Raw genomic sequence first — 20176 nt, 5'->3', positions numbered from 1 at the left:
TTTTTCCGTCCGCCTCGTTTTCAGTTTACTGCCATAATAAAATGAGGTTACCCTTAACAAGATGTACTAGATAGAAGACTATTCGTGAACGCAGAAACTGTGTACCTGCAAAACTTTTAAGATGGTTGAAATTGAGTTTATGATGCGTATAATCGCCTGGAACAATGAACTGACATTGAGGTTTTACAGAACAACTAACGTAGTCTGCGAGATTTTTCTTTGTTACATAAAGCATTAGACGCTACCTTGCAGGAACATACGTGATGTAGGAGGTGTGATAAAAGGGCTTTATACATCCGATTTTCAAGAATTTTTTTTATCTTATTATTACACATCCTCCTCATGTATGTTTGCATTTTCAGCCGTTTTCAATATTTAGTTTATTGTTGGCAGTCGAAAACGTGATATGTGTTTTGGAGTGCTCGTCGAATCTTTACTTTCGAAAAAGATGAATCGAAGAATATACAATAAATTTTGATTTAAGATGGAATAAAGTGCAGCACCGCATTCGAAATGTTGCCTGTGGATTTTTGGCGAATCTACTTTGAGTAAGGCAAGGATTTACGAGTGGTATAAATGTTTCAAAGACGGTCGAGAAGACGTTGAAGACGACGACCGGTCAGGACGCCCTAGCACATCAATTACTGACAACAATGTGGAAAAAGTAGAGAACATGGTTCCGGAAAATCGCCGAATCACCATCAGAGAGGTTTCTGATGATGTACGCATAACCTTAGTCCCACGTGAAGCAGTTTTTTCGGATGTTTTGGACACGAAATTTGTAGCAGCAAAGAAACTTGTGATCTCTCTTCTGAACCCAAATGAAGCCATTATAAAGATTAGAGGCAGTGTTACACAGTATTAGTGCGATGTCGACAGTAACTAATTTTTCGCCCAGTGTGCTGGTGCCCTTTTAGACACAGACTTTCTGGAGGAGAAGGTGCTAGTGCAGGCTGCCTTTCTCGTTTGCAGTTCTGTCGAGTGGCGCCCACGGAGGAGGCGGCAACGGCTCGGCCAACGCGCAGGAGATTTGCGGCGCCAACTTCTGCGTCAACGTGGCTGGCCAAACGGAGAACCTCAACCGACCGCCCGACTCTGAGATCTACGAGATCAGCGGCATCTACCTGGCCTGTGTGGTCCTCGCCGTCGCCATGGTCGCCCTCCTAGTCGACCCACTCACCAGGTAAGCTACACCTCTCAGCTCTCCCTCTTCAAACTTACTCAGGTTCCCTGTCATCAGATTTGACACATCCTTCGTTTCTACCAGACTGGAGGAAGTCTCTCCATCTCGGTTCACTTGGTAGATATAATGGTTGCGTATTCGGCAGCAGCAGTGTTGGAACTTCCATTCACTCATTCGTATGCAAACACCTTTTGGCTAATCAGCCTTACGTGTTTCATTGTCTTTCTGCATCACTCCTGGCGAACGTTAGCAAATTCCTTGAATAAGGTCAAGACCCACTTACTTCCTGATGGAACATTGCTTCCGTTCCCTTCATTTAAACAAAACTACTAGTTACAAGTTCAGCCCAGGCTGAGAGTCGAGCGCACAGCACAAACTTACGGCTGCCAGCAGATAAAAGGATCCAAACTGAGTCGAAAACCAAACATAGTCCAGGCTTGTAGTATGGATCAGCAGGAAGAGAAATGCCAGCGCTCATGTGGTAAGCATGAAGATTAGAATACGCTATTGGTTTTTTAGCGATCTGCGGATAGCCTCATCCTGGTCCAGAGACCACAGTATCACGACACGTGGCGTGCCATGTTACAGATGGACGTGTCTCAGGACCGTTGCAGTGTGCACGTTCCCCACTGCACGTATGTGGCGCCGCCGGTTGTGGGTGCGAATAATCTCCCGCTGTCCGAGTCGCTGGCTACAAAACTTTTCACCATCTCCCAGTTCAGGAGTAGTTCCATCTCTAATGCCCTCCATGTCTACCAGACATAAAACTCGTTTTTTTTTTCTTTTTTGGTACAATGCTGCAGCCTACACCATCCATAATATGTTCAGCATTTTCCATCTTACCTTGTAACTTTTCCGTTCTAATGTTTATTCGATAACTAAATGCTTTAATCCCGGATATCTCAGATCACATATTCCACCCATCTGCATCTACATGTACATCTACATTTACACTTCGTGCACTTCGTACACTACTATACGGACTGTGGCAGAGAGTACGCACTGACGTGACAAAAGACATGGGATACCTCCTAATATTGTGTCGGACCTCCTCTGGCCTGGCATAGTGCAGCAACACACGTTGCAAGGACTCAACTAGCCGTTAGAAGTCCTTGCAGAAATATTGAGCAATACTGCCTCGATAATTGTGAAAGTAATACTGGTGCTTGAATTTGTACACGAAACTTGTTCCATAAAAGTCCGATGGCTCGCCAAATTATTCGCTCAAATTGACCAGAATATTCTTCAAACCAGTCGCGAACAGTTGGAAACCAGTGACATGGTGCGTTGTTATCCATACAAATGCCACCTTTGTTTGGGAACATAAAGTCCATGAAATGCTCCGAATGCTCTCCAAGTAGCCGAACACAACCACTGATCGATTCAGGCCGACCAGAGGACCCAGTCTGTTCCATGTAAACACAGTCCGCACCATTATGGAGCTACTACCTGCTTGCACAGTGCCTTGTTGACAACTTGGGTCCATGACTTCGTGAGGTATGCGCCACACTCGAACCCTACCATCAGCTCTTACCAACTGAAACCGGGAATCATCCGACCAAGCCACAATTTGCCAGTCGTCTAGGGTCCGACCGATACGGCCACGAGCCCAGGACAGGCGTTTCAGGCTATGTCGTGCTGTTGGCAAATGCACTCGTGTCGGTCGTCTGCTGCCGCAGCCCATTACTGCAAAATTTCACCGCACTGTCCTAACGGATACGTTCGTCGTACGTCCGATATCGATTTCTGCAGTTAATTCACGCAGCGTTGCTTGTCTGCTGGCACTGACAATCCTACGCAAACACCGCTACCCTCAGTCGTTAAGCGAGGCCTGTCGGTGACTGCGTTGTACGTGGTAAGAGGTAATGCCTGAAATTTAGTATTCACGACACGCTCTTGATGCTTTGGATCTCGGAATATTGAATTCCGCAGTGATTTCCGAAATGGAATGTCCCATGCGTCCAGCTCCAACGACCATTCCGCGTTCAAAGTCTGTGAAATCTCATCGTGCAATGGTAATCATGTCGGTAACCTTTTCACATGAATCACCTGACTACAAATGACAGCTCCGCCAGCGCACTGCGCTTTTATACACTACTGACCATTAAAATTGCCACACCACGAAGATGACGTGCTACAGACGCGAAATTTAACCGAGAGGAAGTAGATGCTGTGATATGCAAATGATTAGCTTTTCAGAGCATTCACACAAGGTTGGCGCCGCTGGAGACACCTACAACGTGCTGACATGAGGAAAGTTTCCAACCCGTTTCTCATACACAAACAGCAGTTGACCGGCGTTGCCTGGTGAAACGTTGTTGTGATGCCGCGTGTGAGGAGGAGAAATGCGTACCATCACGTTTCCGACTTTGATAAAGGTCGGATTGTAGCCTATCGCGATTGTGGTTTATCGTATCGCGACATTGCTGCTCGCGTTGGTCGAGATCCAAAGACTGTTAGCAGAATATGGAATCGGTGTGTTCAGGAGGGTAATACGGAACGCCGTGTTGGATCCCAACGGCATCGTATCACTACCAGCCGAGATGACAGGCATCTTATCCGCATTGCTGTAACGGATCGTGCAGCCATGTCTCGATCCCTCAGTCAACAGATGGGGACGTTTGCAAGACAACAAGCATCTGCACGAACAGTTCGACGACGTTTGCAGCAGCATGGACTATCAGCTCGGAGACCATGGTTGCGGTTACCCTTGACGCTGCATCACAGACAGGAGCGCCTGCGAGGGTGTACTCAACGCGAACCTGGGTGCACGAATGGCAAAACGTCATTTTTTCGGATGAATCTAGGTTCTGTTTACAGCATCATGATGGTCGCATCCGTGTTTGGCGACATCGCCGTGAACGCACATTGGAAGCGTGTATTCGTCATCGCCATACTGGCGTATCACCGGTGTGATGGTATGGAGTGCCATTGGTTACACGTCTCGGTCACCTCTTGTTCGCATTGACGACACTTTGAACTGTGGACGTTACATTTCAGATGTGTTACGACCCGTGGCTCTACCCTTCATTCGATGCCTGAGAAATCCTACGTTTCAGCTGGATAATGCACGATCGCATGTTGCAGGTCCTTTGCGGGCCTTTCTAGATACAGAAAATGTTCGACTGCTGCCCTGGCCAACACATTCTCCATATCTCTCACCAATTGAAAACGTCTGGTCAATGGTAGCCGAGCAACTGGCTTGTCACAATACGCCAGTCACTACACTTGATGAACTGTGGTATCGTGTTGAAGCTGAATGGACAGCTGTACCTGTACACGCCATCCAAGCTCTGTTTGACTCAATGCCCAGGCGTATCAAGGCCGTTATTACAGCCAGAGGTGGTTGTTCTGGGTACAGATTTCTCAGGATCTATGCAGCCAAATTGCGTGAAAATGTAATCACATGTCAGTTCTAGTATAATATATTTCTCCAATGAATACCTATTTATCATCTGCATTTCTTCTTGGTGTAGCAATTTTAATGACCGGCAGTGTACATTGTGTACGCGATACTACCGCCATCTGCACATGTGCATATCGTTATCCCACGACTTTTGTCACCTAGAATGGAAGTGGTGCGTGTTATTGCTGACGCAGTGGAGCCGCTTAAACGCGAGATGCGCTCTGCGTCGCGGTACCAGCTGGGCGAGTGGTACAGAAAAGCAGTTGGATGAAACTGCAACAGGTAGCGGAAGCACGCTCCGGTCGGCCGCGCGCAAAGTCAAGGCCGCCAGGGCAGCACATCTCCTGCGGTCGCACCGCCTTTTGTTAGCAGAGGAAGCTTTCGTCACGTGGTCCGCGGCTCGTCTCCTGAGACAAAGAAAAAGCTGTAGCGAAGCAATTAACAGACTCTTATTACCTCGTGGAAATTACGCGCGGCCACGAAAAAGTTCAAGAAATCTGCAGAGTAAGTGGCGACCGGTCACTGGCTCTAACTGTTTTTACGAACTATCTACGAGCGTATGTGATGGGTCTGGATTTAACAATGTTTTGTTTTATCCTTGATAGATAGAGAATTTCTTTACTGTTCAGAATTACTTCGATTTCAGAACATGTAAAAAGTCACATTTCGGCGAATGATCAAGTAAGCTATTTCAACAAGCTTAAGGTCTAGAGAAAATCGATAAAAGTCGCTTCAGAAGAATAATCATGCTGTTGTTACTACGCAATAAACGTTATTATAATCGCTGTTATTATTATATTGTTTTCGGAGAGTAATCTCTACCTTAAAAATTCACTTCGCTCAAAGCTCGAGTATTCTCGGCTAGTACAGTGAGTGTGGAAACAGATATAACTGCGATTTCTCACTGCGTTGTTACTGATTCACATAAAAGCATTGCTCTTGTTGCCACCAACCTGCGCGTGTAACGTAACGTGTACCGCGCTAGCTTTCGAACAGAGAGGTGAACCAAACCCGAATCTAATCTGCTCGACGCGTTAACCCTTTCACTACCAATTTTATTTCAATAACGTTAATGTTATTTTAATTATCTATCAGTTATAAGTAACAATACGACAAGAATTTTTCCCGCGGTTTGGTTTTCTAAGGGGAGGGGGATTGGGGGGATGGGGGGAGAACAAACGGAGTTATTCATACATATCTCCAGAGGTTCAGAAGACGACTGCGCAAAACTTATAAGAGATACTGGAAACAGACACACATCAGTGGACAGCCCATCTCTCCAAGTTTCTAACTCACACTTCAGTATGTGCTTCGTTTGTGATGTGGCAAGCGCCAATTCGTGGGCGCAAGTCGTTCACGCAATGCGTCCGAGAAGCCGCGAAGGCAGCCCGCTTTGCGAATCTGGTAATCGGGTTGCCTACACGCAGGTGCGAATTAAGTCGATGACAAGGGTTAACAGTAAAACTTGAAGACAGCACGACCTACAGGTGCAATCTGTCATTATAAGAATTCTGTTACCTTTAGTAGGCTTGCGTTAACCAATGGGACACAGATACATAGAGATAACAAGCAAGAAATTCCAATTGGTTCTCTGATAACATATCGTGGGACACACATGCCCCGTTGGATACCCAAACGGTTAATGAGCGTGGGCTGGTACACCGACAAGCCTGGGCGCGTTTTTTGTGCGGTTTTGGTTTTCACGGCTGACAGACACGTAGCGGAGACGACTTGCCTCCCGTAGGTTTCCTTAATGACTGTAACGTTAGGAAGGGCAATCGGCCACAAAGCTGAACGACAAAAATTAAATTTGTCAAATCCTGAAAGAGAGAACCCTGGACTAGACGGGATACATGCTATGGAAAAGAAAGAAAACTCTTGTGGTCACGTAAATATCATTTCCGCGCGAGACAACTCAATGTTTTTCCATGAGAACATAAAAAATAGCATTTACGTATTTAAACTGTTATGTGCACATGAAAATTACTTTTAATCGCTTGCTTTAATTTATAACCCTAAACCTGTCCCTAGCCTAGTCAATAGTGCTCGTTAACTATATTAGTAATTACAGATCATCGTTATTGTTATTATTGGTGGTGGGTGGGTGGTTAGTGCGTCGACCTTAAGCGATTTTAGGCAACCTCTGTAAAACTAAATCTAATTGGCCAGACGGGGACCTGAGGTGCCTCTTCGTTCATTACAGGTTATTAGGTATTTCTCCTCTGTCTGGAACTCTTAACAGGTACGATTAATAGAGGCGATAGGGAAAAGATCCAAGAAGGGTCGCACATTTTGTCACAGATTCACTTAGTAAGGACAGAGAGCGTCACAGAGACGCTAATATTACTGCACCGGCAGACACTAAAAGAGAGGCGTTGTGTTCACAAGTTCAGATCTATTTGAGATCAGTAACAGGCTGATAAATGCCCCCTTAAGGAAACAGTTTCCAAAAGAACTATGGAGAACTAATATGATCCTAGCGAAATTTGAAGCTGATGTTTCGGGTTCAAATTGTTACTGGTAGCGTCGACACACAAATAAAAATTGGTGGTAATTCAAATGCTTTAGTTTCACATGCTAGACAAGAGCAAGTCAGTGTTACTGTTCCTTGGCTTTCTATCGTATTGTTAATTGAAGTCTTTCTCGTGTTCTTCCTCATCAGAACTAAATCTTGTGAATTTTTACTAGACCAGCTTCAGGCAGATTATAATTTTTGTGTCCTTTTCCTGTATTAGGATGGGGAGGAGGATGGTTGGTGGTAAACGGAGATGAGTCGCTCTATTCAGAATGAAAAGATCAATCTTTAAAAATATAAGCCCTCTGTGTTTAAACTTAGAGTGTGGGTGACTGCATTGTCTGAACAGGAAAAGCAGGAATCCTAGTGGTGGGGGCATCCTGTAAGCCAAAACCAGATAAGCAATCAGATCATATCCCATCCTCTCATACTGGCATAGTCGCTACATACTACGTTCCTCACTCCTGAAAGTCTCTCATCTTCACGAAATAACGCTTTGAATGATTTAGGTAATAGTGAAAAATACCGTCTGCCAGGATCATCTACATTATAAGTGCAACGGAGAACCGTTTGTATCTGCTGAGAATGTTGTCTTACGTCACGTGTACAGGTAAGTCATTAACTCATCAAGGCAGTGCTTATCCTTTGTGTGACCTCCTGACGACATTGAGAAACTATGTGACGGAACGTCGACCCTGGCCCGTGAGAACGGATTAGTAGCGTCTTTCTTTACCAGGCAAGGGAAAAAAATGACAAAAGTGCCAATTGCGTGCCTCTCTCTCCTCCATACAAAAATTTAAAGGTTTTACGTCATTTCGCGGAATGGAAACATGATGCGTACTAATTGTGAAGGAGCAAGGTAAGCTGGTATTCATGTTTCCTTGCAAATTCATTTTTTGAAACGTTACAAACAAGTCTGGTCTAATTAAGGTTGGAGGGAAATATTTGTCGAATTTGAAACTAAAAGCCACAGAGAGATTTGATATTGGTTAACATGTCTTCCTCTACTTTGTTGCTCATTATAGCACACTACAAGAACCTGAAAAGAGTCCCCCACACTACAGTTTTTGTCGAAAGTGTCGTAAACCAGTACCACAATGACTCTGCCTATCTTCATATAACTTTCTTTGATTACCCCCCACATTACCGCATTCGTGGGCAGAAGGGAAAGAGATCTCGGTTCAAAGACTAAACTTTTAATACTACCGTACCATGTTCACGGATGTTAGGCCACTAGACCGATTAAGGAACTTCAAATGAAACTGTCTGAGGAGAGGTGGCTTCTGAGGCTGGTATAAAACTGTCTGCGAAAGACAAAGTTCCTATTCTGAGTCCTGTTCTGTACAGTGTTTTACTGTCACAAGTCGTTCAGATGCGTCATTTATGTTTTGTTTTCCTGAAATCTCTAAAGAAGCAAATCTGTGACTGACAAGTAGGGCCTTTGATTTTGAAGCATTGGCTACATTTTCGACATCGTCTGTCGTTGAAACTTATCCAAAGATGACCACATAACTGTCAATTACAACCAAGAAGAGATTTCTACTTACAAGCAGCTTAAAAAAGTCGGTTGACGCTATAATGAAGCTTCGACTGCAATGTCTGGTAAGTGTACGAATTGACGGTTGGCGTATTAATATTTCATCGATTTACATCCGAGTTCACAGACCCATGACCCGGTGAACTGTAGGGTCTTCACAAACAAACATAAATCTAGCGTCTTGTCGACTTCACGGCCGTTAGAGATGAAGTAGCAGCTTCGTTTGTTCCCGTATTGTGAATGAAGTCGGTCGTGGCCTACACCAAAGAACTATCGTGGCATTCGCAAGAGTAAATTTTGTGGAAATCACGGAAAACCTACTGAATAGTTGGACCATGATATGAACCCTTCTCCTCCTGAACGAAAGTCCAGTCTTAACGACTAGACTTCCTCTGTCGATATTGGACGTTCGCCTCAACCTGTATAAAAAGCGATCTAGTTGGATAAATTTCCCCTTAAACTAACATACAGTTTCCAAAAAAATCTGGCAGAAGACACCTTTTGGTGTCAGTATTGGCAAGTGCCTTCTACTGTCAAACCTGTTCCTGCCGGAAAATAGCGAGGAGAACTAATATATTTAATGAAAGCCTCGATGCGGTTGCAGTTCACCTCGCAAAGTGAACAGAAAAAATGGTGCAAATGGCTCTGAGCACTATGGGACTCAACTGCTGTGGTCATAAGTCCCCTAGAACTTAGAACTACTTAAACCTAACTAACCTAAGGACAGCACACAACACCCAGCCATCACGAGGCAGAGAAAATCCCTGACCCCGCCGGGAATCGAACCCGGGAACCCGGGCGTGGGAAGCGAGAACGCTACCGCACGACCACTAGATGCGGGCTAAAGTGAACAGAAAAAGTACACCCCTTTCCGCAACACAATTTGGGTCGTTAGACTCTAAGCGCGGCACACGATACAATCTAGCTTCCACTCTATCGTACACGCGTCCTTGCGTGATGCGCTGTGAAATGCTTTGGCACAAACGACTCCTGCACACTCCACACATTCTCCTGCCAGCCTGAATTGCCAGCAAATTAACAGGACTGACGGGAAAATTGACCATACCTTCCACGAACTCGATTATTCCGGATGTTGGAGAGTCGTGAAAAGCACGACAGTGCAGAAAAAAGCAGGATGCGGGCGTCGAGGCGACTGCAGAACCGACAGCATGATTTTCGGTTCCATGGTACACAGAAGCTTTCGCGACGACTGTGGCTACAGGAAAGTGAATCAGCTCTTATTATGTCCTTACTCCACTTTACGCACCTGCACGTTGACCCTGAGTGGAGTGTTGTGGAGTGAAGGGAGAAATGTGTGTGGGAAGTTCGGTGTCCTCACATCATTGGTTCTGACAAAGGCCAAAATATCGCAAGGAGTGTCTTGAAACGAAGGCAGCTAATTAGCGACAAGTAGCTATGTTCTGCTAGCCTCGTCGCCATCAGTTACTCATTTTTTAGCCCTTAAAAAATTTATTTGCGATTACTAATTTCGGCCCTTAACACTTCCTGCAGGAAGCAACGTGATTTGATACAGAGTATTTAAGTTATAAGCTATCCTCCTCCTTAGCCGAGGTCGTAACTGATTTTATAGGTCCGTTCCAATTTTGGTAGGGGAGAAATCTTCATCACTATTATTTTACCGACAAAGGAACATGGTGTAAATTCCCTGATAGCTAGATTATGCGCTGTCTGCTGCTTTAAATCTCAAATTTCTATTCAGAACTCCATAGAGTGAGGTGAGGCGACACTGTTGATGGCGATCCATCCGCACGTCGAATGGGCTCCTTAAGTCTGACGATTCATCTGATGCTGTTCGAGAGAAGTAGACTATATACCGGTACCAGGTCTATCCTCTCACTTCTCAGACAATGTCGTTAACAACACAAAGAAAACTGAACACATTATACACACAAATAACTGTCATCTGCAACATACATTTCTACTTAAGATACAACACTTGCGGAGTGTAGTGGTAACATGCCGAGCGGATGCAAATGAAAAAAAACTTACCCGGTATATGGAGATGACTTGAGAATGAGCACTCCATCCAACACTGCCATAACTATTATATATCTATATCTACGCTCCCAAAGCTCCTAAGGTGTGTGGTGAAGAGTACTTAGCGTATCAGTATCATATCCCTCTCTTCCTTTTCCATATCATGGGAGGAAGAATTTTCGGATTTTCGGTGAGTCCTATATGAGGGCGAATTTCTTTGATTTTCCGTCATGATCATCTTTGTAAGTGTATGTATGAGAAAGTAATAACGTAATTGCTGGAAACGTAGCCTATCGGAGTTTCACAGCGATAATCTCCGTGCAGCACCACGCCTCTCTCGAAGGTCTGCCACTGGAGCAACATTAGCGACTCCGAGACATTCTCTGTATTTACTAAGTGAACTTGTGACGAAATGTGCGGCTCTTCTTTGGACTTTCTCCCTATCGCCTCTATTAATCGTACCTTGTAAGAGTCCCAGGCGGAGAAATAATACCTTAATAGCTTGTACCAAGAAAAGAGGCGCGTTGGACTCCCATTCGGGAGGACGGGTGTTCAGATACCCGTATCGCCGTCCAGAGTAAGGTTTTTAATGGTTGCGCAAAATCGTTTACGGCAAATGCCGGAATGGTTCCTCTGAAAATGATACATAAGATTTTCTTTGGGATCCTTTCTCAACCCACTTTTGTGTCATGTCTCTGATGATCTAGTCTCCTTTTCTTATACTTCTATCAATAACCGCTCGAATTCACGTAGTTATTATACCTGCAACAAAATTACTGTAGACATCTGCATGTTACACGTACCCGCCCAGATAGCTGCGAGCGTTAGCACTCTGTTTCCAGGATTCGCGGAGGCGCGCCGTCCCCGAATGAAGGGAGGGGGGGGGGGGGGGGTTAGAGTCAACGGAAACAGCAACTGACCAACCACTACCACTGACATTCTAAACTAATCTCCGTCCGAACAGGCATCGGAAGGCCCAGCTGTACCGACCGACCGCCGTGTCATCCTCAGACGTTAGGCGTCACTGGATGCGGTTATGGAGGGGCATGTGGTCAGCACACCGCTCTCCCGGTCGCTGTCAGCTTTTATGACCGCAGCCAATACTTCTTAAAAAGGTAGCTCCGCACTTGGCCTCTCAGGGGCTGCATACAACCCTCCTGCCAAAGCGCTCCGTAGACCCCGACGGTCACCCATCCAAGTGTTAACCAATTCCAAGTCACTGGCCTACCACTGACACTGCTAAATCCAAATTAACATGCCTATCCCGTGCAGATAGGGATAACGCCAGTAAAACACACACACTAATGAACCCAAACCCGCACGACCGCTACGGTCGCAGGTTCGAATCCTGCCTCGGGCATGGATGTGTGTAATGTCCTCAGGTTAGTTATGTTTAAGTAGTTCACACTAATGAACCCAAACCCGCGCGACCGCTACGGTCGCAGGTTCGAATCCTGCCTCGGGCATGGATGTGTGTAATGTCCTCAGGTTAGTTATGTTTAAGTAGTTCTAAGTTCTAAGGGACTGATGACCACAGCAGTCAAGTCCCATAGTGCTCAGAGCCATTTGAACCTTTTTTTTTTTTTTAACCCAAACATATCACCTGTTTAATAGCTTCCTGGTCTACCTCTGAAACGCTTTACAGCGGCGATTCTGCTGGGAATGGACTCGAAAGTCCCTGATACAGTTCGGAAGGCATGTGGACCAGATGTCTTAGCACAGGTAAAACAATTCAGAGCCAATGGTTGCGTTCCAAATGTATTCCATCGGGATAAGATCAGGCGAATACGAGTACAGAGCCTTACCACTGCGCCATTTTCGTTGTTAAGAGGCTTGCGAAGAGACGTTACTGCATTGTCACGCTTAGCGCTGAGTATGAGTAGGTCATGTCTCGTGTCATTTCGAATTCAAATCTCCGTCATCTTTGTTCAGAAGTTACTTACCAGTCTACCAACCATTGCAAAGAGTTCTGACACATTAAAATGAAATACTACTTGCTTTCATAACAAGTCCACACTTCCTGCAAGAGAGATCTTTATAAAAAGTGGCAGTAACTGCTCAGTGACGTGCGTGCGAAGAAGAGAAACGTTCAGTATATAGCTGACGACGTGGGAGGATCAGAGGCCATGCAGGCGACACGGCTTCCAGCTTCCTTATCGAGGCTGTCATCTGGCAATTACGGGCCTCGCTGTCAGCAATATGGCTACTTGTCGGCGTTCCAGCTGTTAGCCGCCATCGTTTCGAGACATCCCTTGAGGAAGTTTGGCCACTGTCGGCACCAACCGTGGGCGACACCGAAGTTCCCACAAACGCCTCTCCTTTTATATCACTCTCTTCCATTCAGGTTCACGTTGTCTGTATATAAAGTGTGGATACCTGAAATTTGTATCAAAGTAAGTAGCTAAGTAATCAAATTCGTCGAGCGGTTCTAGGCGCTTCAGTCTGGAACCGCGGGACCGCTACAGTCGCAGGTTCGAATCCTGCCTTGGGCATGGATGTGTGTGATGTCCTTAGATTAGTTAGGTTTAAGTAGTTCTAAGTTCTAGGGGACTGATGACCTCAGATGTTAAGTCCCATAGTTCTCAGAGCCATTTTTGAATGAAATTCGTACGGCACAGCCGACTAGTAGACCCCAAAAAATTATATCAGTTAGAAACTGGGAAACGTTTTCTTTCATTGCACGTATTGAAACCTTTCTAACAACATCATAATTATTAGCGAAAACAGGCACGGGTAAAACTATTCCATAATAGAACCAAAAAAGTTCCAGTAAAAATAGTTCCGTAAAAGAGCTGTTTGCAACGTTAACTGAGAAGGTGTCGTTACGAGCGGCCATTGACGTCATTGTGAAATATTGTTCCAGTTAGTACAAATTTATTTTAAATGTAAACTTTTTGATTAAGCACCAATCTCAGAGGTGTCGAAATATACCACAGTAATTGTTCTGTAAGATGTTTCCTCTATATTTTATTCATTTTCATGACAAAAGTTCTAGAATGGCACTAGTCTGAGTGAACTGGTATTGTAAAGGAAGTAAGGAGAGCGAGTGCACATTGAAGTACTGTTAGGTTGAAACGTTGCCTAATAAACAGTGAGTACAACTACAACTGGCGTTCATTGGAATTACTGAATACAAACCATATTCATCACATCATTTATAAAGTTACAATGTAATCAAGCTGTATCAAAAACCAAATAGGGACATATGGCTGGTACTATGCGCACGGTCTCAGCTCTGACTCCCCTCCTGTTTACCTGTATGTCAGTTCTTAGCCCACAACTAAATGGCTTCCGATAATTTTAATTAAATTTATGAGCGCCAGTAACCATCGAAGTAAAGCGGGAGGGAGCTGAACCTTACAAAAATTAGGCAGCAAGATCTGCGTTTCAGATTCTTGCATTATCACAAGTTCCTGGGCACCACACTTGAACTTTGCTTCTCAATAAGAATGCACGTAGTAGAAATTTCACGTGCAGCTAAAGACGACCTTACCTTTGTTGGTATTTTAACGCTACATCCGCGTTAGATAAATACAGGTTAAAACAATAGAAGAGAGGAATACAAAAATCTTACAAGCTAAGCCGTAACTTTTATTTGTAAAGCAGTGTAACATTATCGCCCAGAAAAGAAAATTATAATATGCCCATGAAATATAAAAGTTGACAAACGCGGGATCCCCATTTCAAACTCTCCTCGTTACCCACAATGTTCGATATTCTAAAGGGCGCATAGCTTAGCATTAGAAGCAACTGTAACCGATGCCCGAACCATTCCATTTTCCGTCAAAGCTACATTTCAAAATAACTTTACACGGCTAGCCTCTGGTATAAGCGCTGGAATAATCTAATCAGACCTCTCGTTGGCTATATCACCAACCTTGTTACATTCCTACTTGGCCTGCGGCAATAATAAAAGATTCATGTCACTGTTGGGAATTTAGTGCTTGCCTTATCGGCATCATGTGCACAGTTTCTTTATGTGCTATGCATTCTTTATATGCTACAAGAGCAGAAAACAGATTTATTTTCCGTTTGTCAATCGCTGATGTTATATTTTAAGTTGACCAGTTTCAGGTAGTGTCAGGTCTACTGAACAATGTAAAAATAAATGACAGTTGGGTTACTACTGATTGTTTTTACAATATTTCAGAGGTAAATTTCTTTCTTTCAAGTTACAGTGCAGACATTGTATAACATACCTTTCCTCATAATTACAGAGAAACCAGTCTAACGAAACTACTAGTCTCATTGTCATATGCTAAAGCCACATACTTGTTATATACGAAGGCTGTCGGTTTATATCAAAATATTTCAAAGAAATTTAGTTTGTGTAGAAAACCTGAAATGTTAATTAATGCCACCTACACGTACTTAAAAGTTTAATAAATACGATCTTGAAATAATTTATACACAAAATATTCCAGAACATTAAACAAAAAATATTACAGAGGATTTCCTAGATAGACGACATATTTTAGTAAAAGGAAACAGTAAAATCAATTATTTTATTCAAAAAGTGCTTCATGTGCATTGGCAAGACAAACCGAGAAAATGTTAATCTTGAACAGATTTCTGCAGGAGACACTGCTTTTCGAAAAATCAGTTGCAGTGTAATCATTTTACCTGTTCAGAATTTGGACGCAGACGGTACGCTTTGCAGTTACAAGCGTGTTCTAATGCTCGCTGTCTGATGTTGCAGGTACGGAGAGCGGCAACGGAAAGGCGATAGCGCCGAGCTGAGCGGCATCCAGCTGCTGTCGGCGACCGCATACCAGCTGAAGAAGCGCAACCAGCAGCTGCTCATCCCTATCACCGTCTGGATCGGCATGGAGCAGGCCTTCATCGGCGCCGACTTCACCCAGGTAGGCAGCCCCGCAGCGCACGGGACATTTCGACGCAAGCTAACCACCGCCTGTGTCACTTATCTTCACCAATGACAGATTCGTATACTGGCACGATAATATAAAAAAGAACATCAAGTAGAGAAATCTCTGGTGAAAGTGTAGCAAACAATACAGTATGTCTTTTTTATGCAAAGCTACCGAAGGCTGCTGTGCGCCAAACGATAGCCGTTGTTATAAACAAAGAAGTGTATGCATTGCAGAACTGAACAGAAACTAGTATTTGCATCAAAGACAATACTAGTAAGCTCTCTGGACAAAATACACTGACGAAAAAAAACGAAACACCAAAAAATAATTAATGTAGAATAAGGAAATTTCGGGACAACATTTTTCTACATAACATACACTACTGGCCATTAAAATTTCTACACCACGAAGATGACGTGCTACAGACGCGAAATTTAACCGACAGAAAGTAGATGCTGCGATATGCAAAAGATTAGCTTTTCAGAGCATTAACACAATGTTGGCGCCGGTGGCGACGTTTACAACGTGCTGACATGAGGAAAGTTTCCAACCGATTTCTCATACACAAACAGAAGTTGACTGGCGTTACCTTGTGAAACGTTGTTGTGATGCCTCGTGTAAGAAGGAGAAATGCATACCATCGCGTTTCCGACTTTGATAAAGGTCGGATTGTAGCCTATCGCGATTGCGGTTTATCGTATCGCGACATTGCTGCTCGTGTTGGTCGAGATCCAATGACTATTAGCAGAATATGGAATTGGTGGGTTCAGGAGGGAAATACGGAACGCCGTGCTGGATCCCAACGACCTTGTATCACTAGCAGTCGAGATGACAGGCATCTTATGCGCATGGCTGTAACGGATCGTGCAGCCACGTCTCGATCCCTCAGTAAACAGATGGGGACGTTTGCAAGACAACAACCATCTGCACCAACAGTTCGACGACGTTTGCAGCAGCATGGACTATCAGCTCGTAAACCATGGCTGCGGTTACCCTTGACGCTGCATCACAGACAGGAGCGCTTGCAATGGTGTACTCAACGACGAACCTGGGTGCACGAATGCCAACACGTCTTTTTTTCAGATGAATCCAGGTTCTGTTTACAGCATCATGATGGTCGCATCCGTGTTTGGCGACATCCGCGGTGAACGCACATTTGAAGCGTGTATTCGTCATCGCCATACTGGCATATCACCTGGCGTGATGGTATGGAGTGCCATTGGTTACATGTCTCGGTCACCTCTTGTTCACATTGACGGCACTTTGAACAGTGGACGTTACATTTCAGATATGTTACGACCCGTGGCTCTACCCTTCATTCGATTTCTGCGAATCCCTACATTTCAGCAGGATAATGCACGTCCGCATGTTGCAGGTCCTGTGCGGGCCTTTCTAGATACAGAAAATGTTCGACTGCTGCCCTGGCCAGCACATTCTCCAGATCTCTCACCAATTGAAAACGTCTGGTCAATGGTGGCCGAGCAACTGGCTCGTCACAATACGCCAGTCACTACTCTTGATGAACTGTGGTATCGTGTTGAAGCTGCATGGGCAGCTGTACCTGTACACGCCACACAAGCTCTGTTTAACTCAGTCCCCAGGCGTATCAAGGCCGTTATTACGGCGAGAGGTGGTTGTTCTGGGTACTGATTTCTCAGGATCTATGCACCCAAATTGCGTGAAAATGTAATCGAAAGTCAATTCTAGTATAATATATTTGTCCAATGAATACCCGTTTATCATCTGCATTTCTTCTTGGGCCAATACAGGTATGAAATCCTGGCACATTAATAACCGGTGTAACCGCCAGAATGTTAAATGCAAGCATGCAAACGTGCATGCACTGTGTTGTAAAGGTGCCAGATGTCAGCTTGTGGAGTTCCATGCCTGTTGCACTTCGTCGGTCAATACAGTAACAGTTAGGCTGGTTGAGGGTGACGCTGCAGTTGTCGTCCGATGATGTCCCATATGTGTTCGATTGGCGACAGATCTGGTGATCGAGCAGTCCAAGGTAACATGTCGACACTCTGTACAGCATGTTGGGTTACAACAGTGGTACGTAGGCGAACGTTAACCTGTGTGGAAACATCCCCTGGAATGCTGTTCATGACTGGCAGCATAACAGATCGAATGACCAGACTGACGTGCAAATTTGCAGTCAGGTGCATGGGCTTACCAAGAGAGTGCTTCTGATATCACACTAAATCGCGTCCCAGACGATTAGTTCAGGTGTAGTTCCAGTGTCTCTAAAACGCAGACAGGTTGATAATATTCTTCTCGGGTGTGCAGCCGGATCATAGCGTCATCTTGACACAATATTTCCGCGGTCCAACTGGCCGCCATCTTCAGGTGAGAGTGATGGTACACGATCTCGTCAGTTCCGGCGAGATTGTGTACCAGCACTCTCGCCTGAAGATGGTGGCCAGTTGGACCCCGGAAATATTGTGTCAAGATGTTATGATCCGGCTGCACACGCGAGAAGAATATTATCAATTATTACGGCGGGAAAGCCTTCGTAATCACCGCAGACAGGTTGATTGCAGACCCTCAGCTGGCCTCCTTTTGTCCAACACACGGCCATCACTGGCACCGAGGCAGAACCAATTTTCATCAGAAAACACAACACACCTCCACCCTGCCCTCCAGTGAGCTCTCGCTTATCACTGAAGTCTCAAATGGCAGTTGTTTAGAATCAGTGGAATGCACACTACAGGGCGACTGTCTCGGAGTTGTCCTTGAAGTAACCGTTGTGTAGCAGTTCTTTGTGTCATAATGGTGCCAACTGCTGCTCAAATTGCTGCTGCAGAGGCAGTACGATGCTCCAGAGCCATACGTCACACGATGGTCTTCCCTCTCGGTAGTGCCATCTGGCCGTCTGGGTCTTCTTGCGACCATACATTCCAGCGACCACCGCTGCCAGCAATCGTGTACAATGGCTACATTCCTACCACGTCTTTCCGCAGTATCCAGCTTCTCGAAGCTATGTTACACGACCTCGTTCGAAGTCACCACGTCCAATCTCAGAAGTAACTAACACTCACGACCGTTACAGTGTGTATTTAGAGCAAACCTGATTTGCATCCTCACAGTGACGCCGCTAACGTCACTGTTATGTGACTGGCGCATAATTTGAATAGACATCACCTTCCAGATGTAGAAACAGGCCTACCACAATTCTTTCTTGGTGGTGTGATTTTTTTCCTTCAGTGTATTAGTCACCACCTCAAAACCGCTCACTGCTCCCTTTGGAGCACTGTAGATGGTGTAGAACTGGTATCAGGTAGTTGTCTGACCATCCACTGCTGAGAAAGCTATGACGGTGAAGTGGTCGGTATTTGCCAGTCGGTTGGGCGAGTTCTGCGCCATATGATGGGTCGTATTGGAGACTTGAGAGAATGGCAGAGTTACCGTCTTCGAACATGCCAATAACCACACAGTGTATAACGTTGCCCCATTTGCTGTTGGATCAACGAGGATTCTTCAACGTGTCTACAAGGAATAGTATACCACCTGTAGCCAATGAATATACGGCAAGAACAGTGCTTGTAAAAAGGGCCAAGTCGTCAAGGACCGGAGAAGAGTGTAACTGCTTGTCAATGATAACAAGCTACCAGTACTACAGTAACTGCTACTGTCAGTGAATGCAGATTCATATCAACCAGTTTCCGAATGATTATAGCGAAGGGAACTTCATCCACCGTAAATTTCTAGTCGGATATCTCGCAAAACGTCATTGCTCTCTACGGCGCATAAAGCTGTACGTCTTCAGTGAGCCAAATGATACAAGAAACAGGACAGTAGCTGACTCGAAGCATGTAGTGTGGTCTGTCGAGGCACGATTTTCCCTCTTTTCAAATGATGGAGGGAATCGAATGCACCGACGGCCTAATGAGGCGTATAATCCAAAGTGTTTTTAGTTCGGTGATGATTTGGGAATTGTTCTTCGCAACATAACTTGGGCCCACTCATTTAGGTCACCGTGAGAATGAATCTGGGTGTTTATTCATCGTTCTCTGTGACCAAGTTAGCCTTTCTTCCACATCTTCAATATGAATATGGTGTGTTCACACCTTCCTTTCAAGATGAAAACCGCCATGTCTTCAGGACTGCATGCATACTATCCTGGTTTGATGAACACTGGGGCACCATAGTGTATGTCGACTAGCAGACTAAGTCACCCGATCTTTGTCCAGTAAACAATTTCTGGGACTAATTGGAGCAGAGGGTGAAACGATGCTTTCAACGTTCCCGCAGTTTGGTCATTCTACGGCATCTACTCATCTATTAATGGCTTCAGACAGATAAACACATACGAATAAACTTGTGGAATCTCTTCATGTGCGAATTTTGAGATGATATCAAGGATAAAGTTGGCGGTACACGCTGTTGCCATCTGGAAGTGATTCGTTTTTTATTCTGCATTTTATCCTGTGTGCTTGTTTCTTTCACTGGTTTGCTGGTTTTTACTTTAGATCTGCTGCTTACGTATTATCGCAGATCTACTATTACAAATTTTAAGTAGCTGTCCATGTTTTCTATGCTCAACAAGTTGAGGTTACTACACAGTTATGTTAGTGCGTTAGTCCACTACGCCTACGTGTCTTATGATAGTATATTGCAATTTTAGTACACTACGAATTACGGTATAAGCTGTTTACATCCGTAT

The 20176-nt window shown here is 44.7% G+C and overlaps 1 protein-coding gene across 1 annotated transcript in view; it reads left to right on the top strand.

The window, feature by feature from the left end:
* LOC126259244 (UNC93-like protein) overlaps positions 1-20176 on the top strand; it is a 246046-nt gene that overhangs the window by 189709 nt on the left and 36161 nt on the right. The window contains exons 4-5 of the mRNA XM_049955868.1: positions 973-1183; positions 15339-15501. Of these exons, the coding sequence (XP_049811825.1) occupies positions 973-1183; positions 15339-15501 (374 nt within the window). The remainder of the gene's footprint in view (positions 1-972; positions 1184-15338; positions 15502-20176) is intronic.

Source organism: Schistocerca nitens, chromosome 5 (assembly GCF_023898315.1).
Source record: "Schistocerca nitens isolate TAMUIC-IGC-003100 chromosome 5, iqSchNite1.1, whole genome shotgun sequence".
Lineage (NCBI taxonomy): Eukaryota > Metazoa > Arthropoda > Insecta > Orthoptera > Acrididae > Schistocerca > Schistocerca nitens.
This window is presented reverse-complemented; position numbering and strand designations above follow the sequence as displayed.